Source organism: Chanodichthys erythropterus, chromosome 17 (genome assembly GCF_024489055.1).
Source record: "Chanodichthys erythropterus isolate Z2021 chromosome 17, ASM2448905v1, whole genome shotgun sequence".
NCBI classification, from domain to species: Eukaryota; Metazoa; Chordata; class Actinopteri; order Cypriniformes; family Xenocyprididae; genus Chanodichthys; species Chanodichthys erythropterus.
The window spans coordinates 4,022,959-4,042,147 of NC_090237.1; the positions used below are offsets into that span (position 1 = coordinate 4,022,959).

Genomic DNA, 19,189 nt, shown 5'->3' on the forward strand with positions numbered 1-19,189 from the left:
CAGTAATCATACATATAGAAATATGTCAGTGAAATAGTTATTTAACAAAATAAAAATTACGCTTTATGTGACTTACACAAAGAACATCACAAATTAATCCTTTATTTTTAATAGTAATAGAATAACCATTTTTAGTTCTCCAGAGAACCATGAAGCGTTCTTAAAATAACCATTTTTTTCCCCTTAGAACCATCGATGCCAATGAAGAACCTTCATTTTTAAGAATGTACTGGATATTCTTGGTACTACAGAACATGAGGATGTGTAAAGATTAAACTAGCTAGCTTACTAAATCAATACATTTTATCTAAATTGTGAGCCAATTACTTACTAAAATGTTCCATAGTTATTACCTGTCTCTTTAATTTAATATCATATATAAAACATCATCACACCCAGCAGTTTATCTTATGTGCATGTTGTTCATGTTTTTATTGTCTTAACACATAAATTAACATATAAAGTGGAAATTTCATTTTTGTTATTAAACAGATAAATGTGTGTCCGCTTATAAACAAAGAAAAGCTAAGGACAAAATTAAAAACTCATATTGAGGAAATAGTTTCATAATGCCTGATGTGGTGAGATCCAGGCAGATGAGTAATGATTATGTTAGATATCAATAACAAATATATTAAGTAAAAAAGTAAAATTATATAAAGACAACAAATGAATTAAGAAAATATGAAAACTATAATAGCAAAATATAAGTTTAAACAAAATAAATATGATCAATCTTATTCTATAGTTTATAATAAATTCCAAAATATTGTATCTAGATGAAGATTGTGAAGATTAGAGTACAGAGAAAGAAGGACCCAAAAGAAGTGAGATATTTGCAGAATACAAGCAAAGTAAGAAGAGAAGCAAAAAAATGAGAGAAGAATATAAATGATTATACATTTTTCTTACATTTATTTCTCTAATTTTACATAGGGTATTACAAACAACGAATTCAAATGTATAAATTAAAGGGACAATACATATTCTATTGCCTGACAAAACAAAAAAAACATCTCTATAAATCTTGTGGCATTTCTATACTTTTATTTTATCTGAATCTCACATTATTTACCTGAAAGCACTAGATCTGAGAATAAGATTTGTTCAGTGTGATAATATTTCGTAATATACATTTTTGATTGGGTGAAACTCTCTCTACGGCTTCTCTTCATTATGACTTCGCTCATGTGATTTCCGTTGTCCAGAATACGTGAAACTCTTGTCACAATATGAGCACTTGTAAGGTTTTTCTCCAGTATGAATTCTTTGGTGCTGTTTCAGATGGTCAACTCTAGTAAATCTCTTCCCACAGTCACAACACACATGATCTTTCAATTCATTATGTGTTTTCTGGTGCTGTTTAAAACTGTTCAGCCATGAAAAACTCTTTCCACAGAGAGAACACACATAAGGCCTCTCATCTAAATGAACATTTAGGTGTTTTTTTAAATGTGATGATGTAATAAACTTTTTATCACACTGATCACAGTTAAATGGCTTTTCTCCAGAGTGAATGCGCAGATGATTTTTGAAACCTGTTCCATCTTTGAAACTCTTCTCACACTGAGTACAGTGATACGGTTTCTCTCCAGTATGAAGTCGCTCATGTGATTTCATTTGTCCAGACACACTGAATCTCTTGTCACAATATGAGCACTTGTAAGGTTTTTCTCCAGTATGAATTCTTTGGTGCTGTTTCAGATTGCCAGCTGTAATAAAGCTCTTCCCACAGTGACAACACACATGATCTCTCACTTCATCATGTGTTTTCTGGTGCTGTTTACAAGTGATCAGCCTTGAAAAACTCTTTCCACAAAAAGGACACAAGTGAGGCCTCTCATCTGAATGAACTACCATGTGTAGTTTTAGATATGCTGATGTTTTAAACTTTTTATCACAATGATCACAATTAAATGGTTTTTCTCCAGTGTGACTGTACAGATGATAACTGAGACCTTTGGCACTTATGAATCTCTTCTCACACTGAGTACAGTGGTAAGGCTTCTCTCCAGTATGAACTCGCTCATGTATTTTCAGGTTTCTAGACTGAGCAAATCTCTTGTCACAATATGAACATTTGTAAGGTTTTTCTCCAGTATGAATTCTTTGATGTTGTTTCATATTGTCAGCTGTAGTAAAGCTCTTCCCACAGTCAGAACATACATGATCTTTCACTTCATCATGTGTTTTCTGGTGATGTTTACAATGATCCAGACGTGAAAAATTCTTTCCACAGAGAGAACACACATAAGGTTTCTCATCTGAATGAACTTTCAGGTGTTGTTTTAAATGTTTAGATGAAAGAAAATGTTTACCACACTGATCACAGTTAAAAGGTTTCACTCCAGTGTGAATTCTCATGTGTGCATTAAGGTTTCCTTTTTCTCTGAAACTTTTTCCACACTGAGTGCATGTAAACGGTTTTTCTCCATGGTGAACTGCCATGTGTCTATTAAGGTTTGCTTTATAATGAAAACTCTTTCCACACCGAGAGCAGATGTATGGCTTATTATCTTTTGAGTTTCTTTGAGTTTTGAAGTTGTGACATTCCTTTTCTGCTTCATTAATTTCGTGTCTTTGTGGTTTCATCTCTATCCAGTCTAAAAAAAAAAAAAATTGTAGTTAAAATAAGTCCAAGTGAACTCTGATTTTAAAGAAGGCAAAAGAGTATCTTTAATGTACCCAAGTTTAGTTCTGTTATTCTCTTGTTAATACAATCAAACTGTGTTTAACAATTGATACACATTTAGATGCATTTCTATATCATTTATGAGCTCATTATTTAACATCCACCAAATCTGGTGAACCAGACAACAATCAAAAACGGACACCAACCTATTTGTTCCTCAGTATCTTCCTGTTTTATTCTGGATGGATCTGGATTACTCATATCTTCAGTCTCCTCTTTAACAAACTCCATCTTTACCATAGTACAGCACATAGATTTCAGTTGTTTGTTATTGGATTTCTTCTGTTACATCTTCTCAAGACGATCATCTTCTTCTTTTACGTTTTCTGGTAGTTTACAAACCGCTTTAAGGCGCATTTGCGCCATCTATTGGAGTGCAGAGCAATTGCGTTGGAAAAACAGAGAAATAATGTTAGTTCCAATCAGAACAGAAGTGAGTGTATTATGGGCACTTCAAAATACAATTAATAATTACTTAAGATTTATTTAGAATTTTAGAATGTATTTTTAGAATTCTTTTCCATCAAACACAACACTGCGCGTGCGCTGCGTCAAAGAGTATTCAGTGTGCGTCATTGTAAAGACAACATTTATCCCCAAGAGCCATGTTTAATTCAACATTGAGTCTTACCTGTCTATATGGACAGGTTAAACATTTAACTAAAATTATATAATAATGGACAAATGCATTAGGCCTACCTAAAATCACAAAGTCAGTGAAACACTCATAGTTGACATCATTTGTCGAACATGATGAACATCACAAGCAATTTGGCAATACTGACAAAACAAAACTAAAGCAGAGGTGAGAAATATATGAATTTTTAAATAAGTCTAAGTGTTTTCTTGTGATGTTGTTTTTAAGCCATTCTTTCCACAAAAAGAGCACGAGGCCTGACGTTAAATCGAGTTCTTTTGAACAGTGATACGCAGAATTATACCAAAATGTCCGTTTGTCAAGTATACTCATTGAGCAGTCTTAAATTAGTTAAATAACCTCTTAAAGGGTTAGTTCACCCAAACATTTCTGTCATTAATTACTCACCCTCACGTCGTTCCATACCCGTAAGACCTTCGTTCATCTTCGTAAAACAATCTAAGATATTCTGATTTAAATCTAAGAGGTTTTTTATCCTTCATTGAAAGCAACAAAATTACATTCAAAGTCCAGATAAGTTGTGAAAACAACATTAAAATACTCAGTGTGACTGCAGTGGTTCAACCTTAATATTGCGAAGCGACAAGAATACTTTTTGTGCACAAAAACATAAAAAAAGCATTAGTAGCAGTGATACTGGCCTTCATTCATAAAAAGATACAATAAAACAAATATTTAAAATATGTAAGTTATTTCTACATTAATTTGGAAATTAACTGAAATTATTACAGTATTAAAATATTAAAAACTCCAATGTTTCTAATTGCAATTTACTACAGAAAGTGTGATTAGTTAATTTTTAATTGATTGACAGCACTAATTGTATATAATATATATAATATATATATATATATATATATATATATATATATATATATATATATATAAACTAAGAAACAGTTGTCTGTTTTGATACAAACGTACATCACTTTATCAATTCTGATGGAAAATACACCCACTCGATCTTTCAGCAAAGAAGAGAAACATTTGGAAATAAACACATCAGCATATAGTAAAATCAATATATAAATGATTAAAGAAATTAAAAACATGTAAAATAATTATGCAGCATAAGGAATATAACAATTAATGCTGATTACATGAATACACTATCAATGACTAGAATTTATAGATTAATAAGACTAATAAAAAAGACATTTATCAAAATAATACATTTGAATACTAATTGTTTTGTATACACCAATGACAACTGACTGATTGTAGGTTTATGTTACATTTATTTCCAGTCACTAAATTTACATAGATAAATTACGAATTAATTAAATTAAAATTAATAAATTAAGAATTTAAATTCATAAATTAAAGTGATTGAATTCATATGTTGTTCCTCAACATAGCAGTGTACAACAAAACAGAAAAACATCTCTACAAATGTTGTGGCATTTCTATTCATTTACTTTATCTGAATTTCACATTATTTACCTGAAAGCATTAGATCTGAGGATAACATTTATTCAGTGTAACAATGTTTCTTAATATGAATCACTAGAGTTTTTCATTGTGTGAAACTCCCTCCTGAGTGCAGCAATGTGGCTTCTCTCCAGTATGAAGTCGCTCATGTGTTTTCAGGTTTCCAGAATGAGTGAATCTCTTGTCACAATATGAGCACTTGTAAGGTTTTTCTCCAGTATGAATTCTTTGGTGCAGTTTACAAGTGATCAGCCTTGAAAAACTCTTTCCACAAAAAGGACACAAGTGAGGCCTCTCATCTGAATGAACTTTCAGGTGTAGGTTTAGATTTGATAATGTTTTAAACTTTTTATCACAATGATCACAGTTAAATGGTTTTTCTTCAGTGTGAATATACAGATGATATCTGAGACCTTTGGCACTTATGAATCTCTTCTCACACTGAGTACAGTGGTACGGCTTCTCTCCAGTATGAACTCGCTCATGTATTTTCAGCCGTCCAGTCAGAGTGAAACTCTTGTCACAATATGAGCATTTAAAAGGTTTTTCTCCAGTATGAATTCTTTTGTGCTGTTTCAGATTTTCAGCTCTAGTAAAGCTCTTCCCACAGTTCGAACACACATGATCTTTCACTTCATCATGTGTTTTCTGGTGCTGTTTACAATTATCCAGTCGCGAAAATCTCTTTCCACAGAAAGAACACACATAAGGCCTCTCATCTGAATGAACCTTCAAGTGTTGTTTTAAATGTTTAGATAATTGAAAATGTTTACCACACTGATCACAGTTAAATGGTTTCACTCCAGTGTGAATTCTCATGTGTGCATTAAGGTTTCCTCTTTGTCTGAAACTCTTTCCACACTGAGAGCATGTATATGGTTTCTCTCCAGTGTGAACTCTTGTGTGTTTGTTAAGGTTTCCTTTATTTTGGAAATGCTTTCCACACTGAGTACATGTATATGGTTTCTCTCCAGTGTGAACTCTCATGTGTACATTTAGGTCTCCTTTATTTTGGAAACTCTTACCACACTGAGAGCAGGTGTGCTTATTAGCTTTTGTTCTTTGAGTTGTGATGTTGTGACATTCCTTTTCTGCATCATTACGTTTGTGTCTTTGTGGTTTCATCTCTATCCAGTCTAAAATAAAAAAACATTTTGTGGTTATAATAAGTCCAAGTGAACTCTGATTTAAAGAAGAAAGCAAAAGAGTTTCATTAAAGGATTTGTTCACTTTCAAATGAAAATTACCCCAAGCTTTCCTTGCTCTCAAGCCATCCTAGGTGTATGTGACTTTCCTCTTTCTGATGAACACAATCTGAGAAATATTAATAAATATCCTGAAGCATCCAAGCTTTATAATGACAGATATCATAACCATATCATAAACATATTTGACATGGTTCTGGGGGGTTAATAAAGGACTTCTGAAGTGAAGCGTTTGTGCAACAACAAAAAAAAAAAATCCATATTTAACGAGTTATTAAGTAAATATCTAGCTTCCACCAGACTGCATTCCGTATTCAAATTACGAAAAAGAAAAAAACTGAACTGGCGTCGCGTCAGCGGTATGGCAGAAGCTCAATATTTTACTTCATAACTTGTTAAATCTAGATTTTTTTTTTTTTACACAAATGCATCGCTTCGCTTTAGAAGGCCTTTTATTAACCCTCTGGAGCTCTGTCGAATATGTTTATGATGGATGGAGACACTTCAGTTCATATTCGTGTGGTAATGCCTACTGCCATTATAAAGCTCGGATGCTTCAGGATATTTATTAATATATCTCTGATTGTGTTCCTCAGAAAGAAGAAAGCCATAATACAACTAGGATGGCTTGAGGGTGAGTAAAGCTTGGGTTAATTTTCTTTTGCAATGTTTAGTCATTCTCGTTTAAAGCTGCTGTCCGTAACTTTTGCCTCTTTGTCACCATCTCTGTTTGCAACCTGCAATTGCAGTGATATGCGCAATTATTATCTTTACGTGCATTGTGCATCGGCATGGCTCCTCAGCACGGATTAATCTCATGTTTGCTGTAAGTCACCACCCCGGTGTGGATACTGTACTTCGGAATCATAGATTGTAGTCTTGAAGTATGACCAAAGTAGGAATTTTCACCAGATAATGTCATCTGAACAAATAAGTAACATTTCATTCACTTTTGTTCTGACCAACTGAGGGGAAAAGCATTAGCCTACAATAAATCGTTGCCAATGGTGATTAAATCTAACAATCACTTATCTCTTATCGCATCAAACTATGAAATTATTGTTGTTGTTACTTTCTCAAATTGTTAATGTTAACAACATCAGCATTGCGCGACTGTGTATTTAGTGTGTATTAGCGTTGCCTGTAGATTTCAGTTTCTGTAGCCACTCCACAGTCCAAAGACTTTTGCTTTTGACTACACGCTGAATCTCCAGTTCATCAGTTCAAGATTATCATTTGGACCTTTCTGGATTACAATCCACCATCAAAATGATAAGTTTAATTATTTCAGATGCTGTGAAAAAAAAGGCTATAAATGATCTGATACCAGCAGCATCCTATATGCATAGTCTAGCAGGGACTCGTTCCTTTCTGTTTACAGACGTGACGCAAATGACGCAAAGACGAACTGCTGCATGCTCGAATTTCCCACAGAAATCCACCAGAATAATTTTATTATAAAACATTATTACAAGCTTACTATTGTGATTCAGGCTAAGATAAGGAGATAGTTTTGAACACTGGCTGGTTATTGTACTTGCTCAAAAACTGATTTTGGATAATATTTAACCAAAAATTACGGACTGCAGCTTTAACAATTGCTATAACGTTACAAGATTACAATTATTTAAATGCATTCCTATATATTTTATCAGCTCATTATTTCACATCCACCAAAGCTTTGTAGTCAGCAATCAAAAACGGACACCAACCTATTTGTTTCTCAGTATCTTCATGTTTTATTCTGGATGGTTCTGGATCATTCATATCTTCAGTCTCCTCTTTAAACTCCATCTTTACAACAGTATTGCACAATTGTTTTCTATGGATTTTTCCTGTTACTTCTTCTCAAGACGATCATCTTCTTCTTTTACGTTTTCTGGTAGTTTGTAAACCGCTTTAAGGCACATTTGCGCCACCTTTTGGAGTGATGAACGTTGCATTGGGAAAAAAAAGAATAATGTTAGTTCCGATCAGAACAGAAGTGAACACGAATTTTTATCGTGGGCACTTAAAAATACATTGAATAATTCCTTATTACGAATTATTTAGAATTTATTTTTTAGAATATTTTTCCATCAACCGGTTATGTACAACACTATGCGTGTGCTGCTTCAAATGGACATGCGCATTAGGATGTAAACAACCTCAACACGCTGAATGAAAATGCACATTCACTCTCTGACAACAGATGGCGCTTTTGGAACACATGCAGCCGTTACCCCGATAAAATTGTGAGTTGTGAAAAACTCACAATTTCACAATTCAGTGCGCGTCATAAAGACTACATCTATCCATCAGAACCATGTTTAATTTAATATGGCGTCTAAGCTGACAAAGATAAAAAAAGAACAGGTTAAATAAAACATATTTACAGAATACTGTAATAAGGACAAATGCAATACTTAAAAATCATACAAAGTCAGTGAAATAGGCTACTCATTAAAATAAATAAATAATAATAATAGGCCTACAGAGCGTATAGATAACATTTAATTTCAGCTGATCTGTTCTTTCAGTAATAACATACAAGTAATTTTTAATAAAACACTATTATAATTATGTTTCCAGCTTTGAAATCCTGTTGTCCTATTAATCCTCTTTTTTTTCCCCCAAGCTTACAATTTAGTGCAACAGGAACTTTAAAACCATAGTAAATAATGCAAATGATCAACAGTTTGTTTATTCTTTAATATTAGCACATTTTTTTTTATTTTCTTTTTCAGGTGAAATTTGTTACTTTGTTCTTAAGCAGTCAACAATAAAGGATAAAATGAACTCCAACCTCTTTTTATGATTACATACCTGGTAATTTGGGTTGATTTTACAATTATACTGTACATCCCAAACATATTTATCACAGTAAGATAAAATGTTTAAAGCATTAATGGGATTGAAACTACATAACTCATTCTCTGTGTTCATTAAAGGGATAGTTCACCCAAAAATGAAAATTTGATGTTTATCTGCTTACCCCCAGCGCATCCCAGATGTAGGTGACTTTATTTCTTCAGTAGAACACAAATGATGATTTTTAACTCCAATTGTTGCTGTCTGTCAGTCAAATAATGCGTGAATGGGAACTCTATCAATAAGAATAAAAAAAAAAAACACGACAGACAAATCCAAATGAAACCCTGCGGCTCGTGACGATACATTGATGTCCTAAGACACGAAATGATCGGTTTGTGCGAGAAACCGAACAGTATTTATATCATTTTTTACCTCTAAAACACCACTATGTCAAACTGCGTTCAGCGTTCGCTTAGTGAGGTCTGATCGTGCTCTGACAACGGCAGTGATGTCTCGCACTCATTAAAGTATAAGAGCAAGACATCGATTACGTTGTCAGAGCACAACGGTTGGAGTTAAAAATCAATTAACCAGTTAAAAATCATCATTTGTGTTCTACTCAAGAAACAAAGTCACCTATATCTTGGATGCACTGGGGGCAAGCAGATAAACATCAAATTTTCATTTTTGGGTGAACTAACCCTTTAAATAGATCAATCATGACAGTGTCACACAACTGTAAGAGAAAATTGACTCAAATGCAGAAGGAATTTAATTAACAGTTTATTAAATGTTCAGACAAAGATGTACAGAAGTAAAAAGGTGCCAGAGTCCACTGAAAAATCCAAAAACAGGTTAGCCCAAAATGCAAAAAAAAAAAAAAAAACCTAACAAAAAAAAAGTAGAAAAAACTGTGTGAGAACATCAAACTGACAGAGAGCTGTAACAAACCAGCACCACAAAGCACATTCTGGCAAAGGTCTGTTTTTTTGTACACCGTTGTCGTGTAAAAAAAAACAACCTTACAAAAAACTCGCAGGAAGGCCAGTGGACAGCTTTAATCTAGATGATATTGCGCTTTTAGGACAAACTCAATATTTTATCTCACAGAATTTACTTGAATGTATTTGACATGAAAAAGAATGTTGATCACTTAAAACATTTATTAATATGAGCGTGAAGACTTGATAAATGTCTAAAACTCTTCTCACACTGAGAACAGCAGTACGGCTTCTCTCCGGTATGAAGTCGCTCATGTGATTTCATGTTTCCAGACAGGGCGAAACTCTTGTCACAATATGAACACTTGTAAGGTTTTTCTCCAGTATGAATTCTTTGGTGCTGTTTCAGATTGTCAGCTGTTGTAAAGCTCTTCCCACAATCACAACATAAATGATCTTTCACGTCATTATGTGATTTCTGGTGCAGTTTGAAATGATCCAGCCTTGAATAACTCTTTCCACACAAAGAACATAAGTGGGGCCTCTCATCTGAATGACCTTTCAGGTGTTTTTTTAAATGTGATGACGAAATGAACTTTCTATCACACTGATCACAGTTAAATGGTTTTTCTCCAGAGTGAATGCGCAGATGAATTTTTAAACCTGTTGCATCTTTGAAACGCTTTCCACACTGAGTACAGTGGTACGGCTTCTCTCCAGTATGAACTCGCTCATGTATTTTCAGTTGTCCAGACCGAGTGAAACTCTTGTCACAAGATGAGCACTTGTAAGGTTTTTCTCCAGTATGAATTATTTGGTGCTGTTTCAGATGACTAGATGTAGTAAAGCTCTTCCCACACTCTGAACACACATGATCTCTCACTTCATTATGTGTTTTCTGGTGCAAATTAAAACTGTTCAGTCGTGAAAAACTCTTTCCACAGAGAGAACACACATAAGGCCTCTCATTTGAATGAATTTTCAGGTGCTTTTTTAGATTTGATGATGAAATAAAATCTTTACCACAGTGATCACAGTTAAAAGGTTTTTCTCCAGAGTGAAGGAACAGATGATTACTGAGACTTGATGATTGAGTAAAACTCTTTCCACACTGAGTGCATGTAAACGGTTTTTCTCCAGTGTGAACTCTCATGTGTCTGTTAAAGTTTCTTTTATCTTGGAAGCTCTTTCCACACTGTGAGCAGGTGTGCAGCTTTTTGGCTTTTGTTTCTTGAGTTTTGAAGTCATGTTTCTCATCCCCTTCATTAAGTTTGTGTTTTTGCTCCATCACTTCCATCTGGTCTAAAATAAATGTATACGGTAGTTTGAATTAGTTTAAGGGAAATAAATGTGAAAAGTCAAGTTAACATTATAAACACAAAGACAACCAAAGATCAGGGGTGTATCCCAGAAAGCAGGTTACGTGACATAAGGGTAAGTAAGTGGATAACCTCAACTTTCGGTTCCAAAAATGGATGTAATTTTCAGAGCATATAAGTAGCCATAGCAACTTACTCTCTGAACATAACCTGCTCCAGAGCAGGATTCGCTGCAGGGTTAGTTACTTCAGAGGTGTTCAGCGCATGCGTGACCTATTAATGGCTTAGTGGACAGGGCTTCAGGCTGTGACCACCACATTGCCCAACTGATAAGAGCTTCCATTTCTGTTGCATATGAGAAACATCAAACGGCAAACGAAAGGAAAGTGAAGCGAAACTGCACTGCTTGTTTGAGCTGCGCCGCATGAACCACAGATCAAACAGCACTGTTGTGGGAAACCAAGGGAAACTGTGCCATGATGAACGAAGTTATATAAGGTATTTCAGTCCACAAATCACCAACATTCACCATGTAGTAACACTAACTGTAACCATGGTTTTGTGGCAGAAATAGTCAAATGTTTTTTTTTTCATCTCAGGTTTCCATCTGTAGAACTTAGTAGCACCGGTGCTACTGCTCTCAAATGTTATTTAAATTTGCATCTCACACATCATTGATCTGCATTCAGATGTTTTTATTTTTTTCAACAGGACATTTCTATAGTAAAAACATATGATATATCGTACCTTTTAAAGTTATGTGGAAGCAAAATGACAACTTTTACAGCCATGTTATCCTCGCAAGCAATGACTGTTATTTAGTTTAAAAAGACTTTTTTTTATTATATAATTAGCATCAAACAAACAACATAATTCTTATTGACCAAGATTAATAGGTGGCGATATGCACTAAGCATGTAAACAGCCATTAAACAAAAGAAGTAGTTTGGCATGCTTTTTCTTAGCGTCAGTTTCAATAGTGACTCTTCGATTCATCGCTCTGTTGAAAATGTCTTGTATGTTAACCCTTAACTTACTCCCAGATGCATTTTTGGAACCGGCATTCCTTGAGTAAGCAAGGTTTGGGTTAATCAACTGAGAGTTCAGGATATGTTTGACGGTAAGATAAACCTTGCTTCAAAATAACCCCTCATGACAAGGTTATGATTTAGATGCATTCCTGTATGAATAAAATGGACACCAACCTATTTGTTCCTCAGTATCTTCATGTTTTATTCTGGGTGGTTCTGGATCTTCAATCTCCTCTTTAATAAACTCCATCTTCACACAGATTTCAGCTGCTACACCTGGAGTTTGTCCTTCTCTTGTAGGATGATGTGAATATTCCCAGTATTTATTGGTGAATTGTTGTGGGAGGGACACCAGATCTGCTAGATTCAAAAAGAAGTTACAGGATTTATACTGAAATACTTGTTTTAATACTTGTTTTCACCTCATTCATTATGGTGATGTCTGAGATCGTCTTTAAAGTGGCACATTAGACACATTTTCTTGGTGTCAACAGGCTGAAACAGAGTCTGTGAAAAACTCTTTGCCAACATATTATTACACTCTAAAACCACACCAGGACACACAATGCATTTCAATACATTACTACAAACATAAACTCTGGAATCTGTTTTGTGTGAACATCTCTCACCTGCAGACCTGAAATGCTATCTTGGACACAACCACTGATAACTTTTTTGCTATTCAGCCATATATTTGGAGAGCCTCACGCGAGCTAACTTGAGCTCGACATGAAGCGCATGTTTACGGCGCGTGATATCACACTCCGTCGCTAGGGAAACAAAGACGCTAAAATGCACGCAAATAAGCTTCTGTACTACTTACTGTTAAGTTTTCTCCACACCGCACACCACAATCCTTATGTGTTTGTATGTTTAGGCCTATTTAAAATACAAATTCTCCAAAAAATCGCTAATTTTATTTAAATATTGGTCTAGCCAAAATAGCTCTTTATCACAAAACGTTAATAAAAGTCGAAGCAGCAATAAGAGAGTCGATAAATACGGCGACAAAATGCCCAAATTGGTTACACTTTAAGCTTCAACTGTTGAAAGTTTCAGCCACAATGTTTTTTCAGCACTCGTCTCTCGCCTTTCTCTCTTCTGCGCATCCTCAGTACGCGCGGTGTCCTGCTTCTTAAAGGGGCCGCGTATTAAGTAAACCACGTTAGTGTTTTCCCCTTAAATGCGCCTGCGCGATAAATTAAATAATTTCATCTTTAAAAAGAAAATGAAAAGTGTTAGATCTATAGCTATCAAACTAGCTGCAGTAGTAAACGTTTGCTTACCTCCATTTCGTGTTTTTCAGTGTATCGAATCATGATTCGGATCGCGTGTCAAACCGCCAACGGCTGAAATCACATGTCTTTGGTGCTCCGAACAGCAGATTCAATACACTGATTCATTTGTGCTCCAATGCTTCCTGAAGCAGTGTTTTGAAATCAGCCATCACTAAATAAGTCCTTATTTTTTTTTATTTTTTTGGCACACTAAAAATATTCTCTTCGCTTTATAATATTAATATTGAACCATTGTACTCACATGAACTGATTTAAATATGTTTTTAGTACCTTTATGGATCTTGAGAGAGGAAATGTCATTGCTCCCTATGAAGGCCTCATGGAGCCATCGGATTTCAACTAAAATATCTTAATTTGTGTTCCGAAGATGAACAAAGGTCTTACGGGTGTGGAACGGCATGAGGGTAAGTAATAAATGACAGAATTTTCATTTTTGGGTGAACTAACCCTTTAAATCATTTTCAGCGAGGAGTAATGTAATCCATTTAATCTTTTATTAACGAGTTTGTTTGCCCATATAATCTTTAGGTTAGCTAATTTGGCTTGCTGTCCACTGAGGAGGGGCTCGCTGAAGCAGCTTCAACTCGAGCTCTGATACACCCCCCCAGTGATTAAATATAGGATATGATTACATAGGGCAAGGTACCTGAGATGAAGGTGGAGTTTGGGGAGGTGGAGGGATGCTGGAACAGCTGAGACTGAAGAGTGGTAAGCAGCTGCTCATATACTCTGGCTGTTGATTGGAAGATTAGATGGGCTCGCTCCTCCCTAAATTACATTTAGGAACTTAATTTTTCCTCGAAGCGCGTCAGTTATGCGTTGATGCACTATGAAATTATTGCAGGGCAGGATCGATTGGATTGTAGCCTATAGTGCGAGCTATATAAATCGTAAGCTTTGGCTATATATTACATGCGATCTTCTCACATAGTGTGAGTTGGTAAACTTGCTAAAATGCGCAGCCTTACAAAGAAAATACACAATAATCAAATGTGAATTCAAGAGTCTATGTTGTTTAATCAAATGTTATCAATAATAACACAATCTCTTTTCGTTGACAATCTTGTATAGTGTCCAAAATTAAAGTTACCCATAAATAACTTGATGAAACCATTTCACATTTCAACTTCACATCTGCTCGCATAATCAAGAAAACAGCACTCTTGTTTGTATATTACTTTACTTGTATTGATCACCATAAAAAAAAAAAAAACATATAATTTTTGATATTTTTTGCACGTCTGCTTTACTGTGACAGGGAACAGTAAGAGTATAGTGAGACGGGAGAGATATAAATTACACTATGGCCCGGTTTCACAAACAGGGCTTAGCCTAAACCAGGATTAGGCCTTAGTTCAATTTGGGCTTTTATAAGTAGCCCAAAAGTAGCTTTTATGCCTTAGGAAAAAACATTACTGATGTGCATCTTGAGACAAAGCAATGGCACTGACATATTTTAAGATCTGTCAGTACAAGTTGCTTTCAGTTAAAACAGCTCAAACATGCATTTTAGTCTAGGACTAGCTTAAGCCCTGTTTGTGAAAACAGGGGTACATTAATTATTTTAGTGCCAACTTAACAGAAATTATCGTTCTTACTAAAATAATGTGACGCATAATAAGCATAAAATGTATCAATCCTCTTCTAAATGTTCACTCTTTTTAACTTATGGAATGAAAGAGAGTTGTTTTGTGCAGTCATGTGACCACAAATAAACAGGAGCAAATGCAACTGAATAAGTACATGACTTTTTTTTTTTATGTGAACAATGATCTCTACAAATCCGGTGGAATTTTTATACATTTAAAAATAACGTTTATATGTAAATGTTCTATACATTTATTTTATCAGAATCTCAAATTTTTTATCTGAAATAACTCAATCTGAGTTTAATTTTTTTCAGTATGACAGTGGTTATAGTTTTAATATGAAGTACTAGAGTTTTAGATTAGGTGAAACTCTGTCCTGAATGCAGTGCTACGGCTTCTCTCCAGTATGAACACGCTCATGTGATTTTAGGTGACCAGAATGAGTAAAAGTCTCATCACAATATGAGCGCTTGTAAAGTTTTTCTCCAGTATGAGCTTTCTTTCCACAGAAAGAACACAAGTGAGGCCTCTCATTTGAATGAACTTTCAGGTGTTGTTTTAGATGTGATGATGAGTTAAACTTTTTATCACAATGATCACAATTAAATGGTTTATCTTCAGTGTGAATGTACAGATGATAACTGAGACTTTTGGCACTTATGAAACTCTTCCCACATTGAGTACAGTTGTATGGCTTCTCTCCAGTATGGAGTCGCTCATGTATTTTCAGGTTTCCAGGCACAGTAAAACTCTTGTCACAATATGAGCACTTGTATGGTTTTTCTCCAGTATGAATTCTTTGGTGCTGTTTCAGATTTCCAGCTGTTGTAAAGCTCTTGCCACAGTCAAAGCACACATGATCTCTCACATTATTGTGTGTTTTCTCATGCCGTTTAAAATGATCCAGTCTTGAAAAACTCTTTTTACAGAGAGAACACACATAAGGCTTCTCATCTGAATGAACTATCAGGTGTTGCTTTAGATTTGATGACGAAAAAAAATCTTTACCACACTGATCACAGTTAAATGGTTTTTCTCCAGAGTGAACGCGCAGATGATGACTGAGAGCTCTGGTACATTTAAAACTCTTTCCACACTGAGTGCATGTAAACGGTTTTTCTCCAGTGTGAATTCTTATATGTGTCTTAAGGTGTGCTTTTTGTCTGAAACTCTTTCCACACTGAGAGCAGGTGTGCAGCTTATTATCTTTTCTTTGAGTTTTGATGCTCTGCTTTTCAAACTCTGCTTCATTCAGTTTCACTTTGATCCAGTCTAAAACAAAAATATTATGTGATTAAAATACGTATCAAGTATCAGATCTTTGATGTATCCAAGTTTAGTTCTGTCATTCTCTTGTTAATACAATCACAAATGTGCTATACAACATTATGTTAATTTGCATTTATGTATCCTTTATCAGCTTGTTATTTCGCATACACCAAATCGGGTAAACAAAAGCTTTGTAGTCAACAAACACCAACCTATTTGTTCCTCAGTATCTTCATGTTTTATTCTGGATTGTTCTGGATCACTCATGTCTTCAATCTCCTCTTTAACAAACTCCATCTTTACAATAGTACGGCACATAAATGTCAGTTGTTTGCTCTTGTATTTCTTCTCAGGACCATCGTCTTCTTCTTTTACGTCTTCTGGTAGTTTGTAAATAGCTTTAAAGGCGCATTTGCGCCATCTATTGGAGTGCAGCCCAATTGCGTTGAAAAATAGCGTAGCATACAGTATGTCCAGTCAGAACATAAGTGAGCGTGTGTTGTTATAGTAAGCACTTCAAAATACAGTTAATAATTCCGTATTGCGAGTTATTTAGTTTAGAATGCATTTTAGAATAAGAATTACTAGAATACTTTTCATCAGCCGGTTAAATGTACAACACTGCGCGTGTGCTGCGTCAAAGACGCACTCGGATGTAAACAACCCCAACACGTTGAATGAAAAGGCGCATTTACTCTGTCAATAGATGGCGCTTTTGAAACAGCAGAAATCCAGCCGTTATGCCGGTAAAGTTGTGAGTGATTTAGGACAATTATTCACTACGTGCCACTAAGACTACATATCCCTCAGAGCAATGATTCAAATACCTGAATAAGATCAATAATATCGATTAAAAAAAGTCAGTGAAATAAGCTACTCATTTTATCACACAGAGCCTATTAGATAATATTTAATATCAGCTGATCTGTTTCCCTTTACTAACAACATAAAACACTATAATTATGTCTCTGCAGTTTAGAAAGTCTGTTGTCCTGTAAATCCTGTTTACTTACAAGCTTTTGACTTAGTGCAGCTGGACTTTAAAACAAATAGTAAATAATGCAAATGATCAACAGTTTGTTTATATAATTGAATATCAGCTTCAATTTTTTTCCTGGCGAACTGAAGCTTTGGTACTTTGTTTTTAAGCAGTCAAAAATAAAGGATAAAATGAACTCCAACCTCTTTGTATGATTACATACCTGGTAATTTGGGTTGATTTTGCAGTAATGCTGTCCATCCCAAACATATTTATCACAGTATTAAGATAGAATGTTTAAAGCATTAATGTGATTGAAACTACATAACTCATTCTCTGTGCTCATTAAATTTATCAATCAGGACAATGTCACACAACTGTATGAAAAAAAAAAAAAAAAAATGACTCAAATGCAGAGGAAATTGATTTAATAATTTATTAAATGTCCATAGAGACAAATCTGTTCAACAGAAATAAAGTCCAGCAAATCAAGTCCAGTTGATTTGCAACTGAAGAAAAGCAAGAGCATGGAGAGTCCATGGAAAAATCCAAAACAGGTAAGTCCAAAAGACAAAAAAATAAAATAATAAATATAGCTGCGAGCAGCGATGGCGGGCCCAAGCCCGGTAGCACCGCCACCCCGGTGGCTTCAGGGCAACTGTGCACAGCGGGCAATAGGCACTTAAAACGGTTAAACATCAAAGGACTATGTCAAATTCACTCCACATTTACTGCACTACAAGGTGCCGTTATAGAGCCCCTCCTCCCTACCCATTTTCAAAGGATTACATGTGCCAAGTTTTAACATTATTCTGATGAATTTTGAAGCAAATCAGGTAAAAATAAGAGGGTGATCTCAATGTATGCTGAAAGTGACACATTTTCTGCTTCCAGTTGGTGGCGCTATGACTTTGAATCACAATAGTCAAATCCATGTGATCAGCCTTGTACAACGAAGACTAAGCCAAAGTTTCATCAAAATCAATTAATGTATGCAGAAGTTATAACACTTTGTTGCCCTTTTCTCGCCATAAATTCGTTGCCTCGCCACGGCCAAACCGTTTGAGATATCCAAAATCCGTTTGCAATTAAACAACTTCAATGTGTTCGCAACAAGTTAAAAAAAGCTTGGTGTAAATTGGATAAACCCTGTAGGAGTAGTAGTATAAAATTCATAGCCTGTTTTTTCAAAAAATTAACATTCAAACCAAAATAGCTGACTTCCTGTTGGTCGGAGCTAATGAATGTAAATTAGAAAATTGTCCGGCTTGATGAGAATAATATGTGTACCGAGTTTGGTGACTGTAGGAAAAACTAACCCCCACTTTTGTCAAAAGGTGGCGCTACTGAGCCCCTCCACCACGCCCATTTCTATGGCTTTGTCCATGTCTACTGGTTGACAATATTGATGTGTGTGTCGAGTTTCATGCAATTTGAAGCATGTTAAGAGCCTCAAAAACACTCAAGAATATTATAACAGTTTGACCTGTTGCCATGGCAACAATATTTCAAATATCAAAAATCCTGTCATAGGTCTACATCTGCTGTGTATTGACATTACACTGATGAAGTTTGAAGCAAATCAGGTAAAAATAAGAGGGTGATCTCAAAACATTTCAAAAAGTGATACACTTCCTGCTGCCAGTTGGTGTCGCTATAACTTTGACTCACAATAGTCACATCCATGTGATCAGACTCCTATAACGAACGCACTCGTGAAGTTTCATAAAGATCAATATATGTATTAAGACGTTATAACACATTTCCTGTTTCCTTTTTCTCGCCATAAATTCGTTGCCTCGCCACGGCCAAACCGTTCGAGATATCAAAAATCCCCTGGCAATTTTTAATCATCAGTGTCTTGACTTCATGCTGACCGAGTTTGGTGGCGATCGGATTAATCGTCTAGGAGGAGTATATCAAATTCCAGAGCATGCGTTTTTCAAACAACCCTTAATAGCTGACTTCCTGTTGGCGTGGCGAT

The 19,189-nt window shown here is 35.1% G+C and overlaps 3 protein-coding genes across 3 annotated transcripts; all 3 read right to left on the bottom strand.

Annotated features, from left to right (window-relative positions):
• Positions 1-922: 922 nt before the first annotated feature.
• LOC137004331 (zinc finger protein 135-like) lies at positions 923-3,005 on the bottom strand. The gene is made up of 2 exons (XM_067364575.1): positions 2,839-3,005; positions 923-2,603 (listed from the first exon to the last, which is right to left on the bottom strand). Exons 1-2 carry the CDS (start codon positions 2,942-2,944, stop codon positions 1,159-1,161), a joined length of 1,551 nt encoding a protein of 516 aa, XP_067220676.1. The 5' UTR covers positions 2,945-3,005; the 3' UTR covers positions 923-1,158.
• A 1,283-nt stretch (positions 3,006-4,288) lies between these two features.
• Positions 4,289-7,815, bottom strand: LOC137004354 (zinc finger protein 235-like). Its single transcript, XM_067364608.1, has 2 exons — positions 7,699-7,815; positions 4,289-5,917 (listed from the first exon to the last, which is right to left on the bottom strand). Exons 1-2 carry the CDS (start codon positions 7,778-7,780, stop codon positions 4,857-4,859), a joined length of 1,143 nt encoding a protein of 380 aa, XP_067220709.1. The 5' UTR covers positions 7,781-7,815; the 3' UTR covers positions 4,289-4,856.
• A 1,779-nt stretch (positions 7,816-9,594) lies between these two features.
• Positions 9,595-17,475, bottom strand: LOC137005189 (zinc finger protein 271-like). Its single transcript, XM_067366010.1, has 7 exons — positions 17,429-17,475; positions 16,439-16,647; positions 15,347-16,229; positions 14,608-14,617; positions 14,015-14,066; positions 12,245-12,430; positions 9,595-11,022 (listed from the first exon to the last, which is right to left on the bottom strand). Exons 1-7 carry the CDS (start codon positions 17,473-17,475, stop codon positions 9,929-9,931), a joined length of 2,481 nt encoding a protein of 826 aa, XP_067222111.1. The 3' UTR covers positions 9,595-9,928.
• Positions 17,476-19,189: the final 1,714 nt, after the last annotated feature.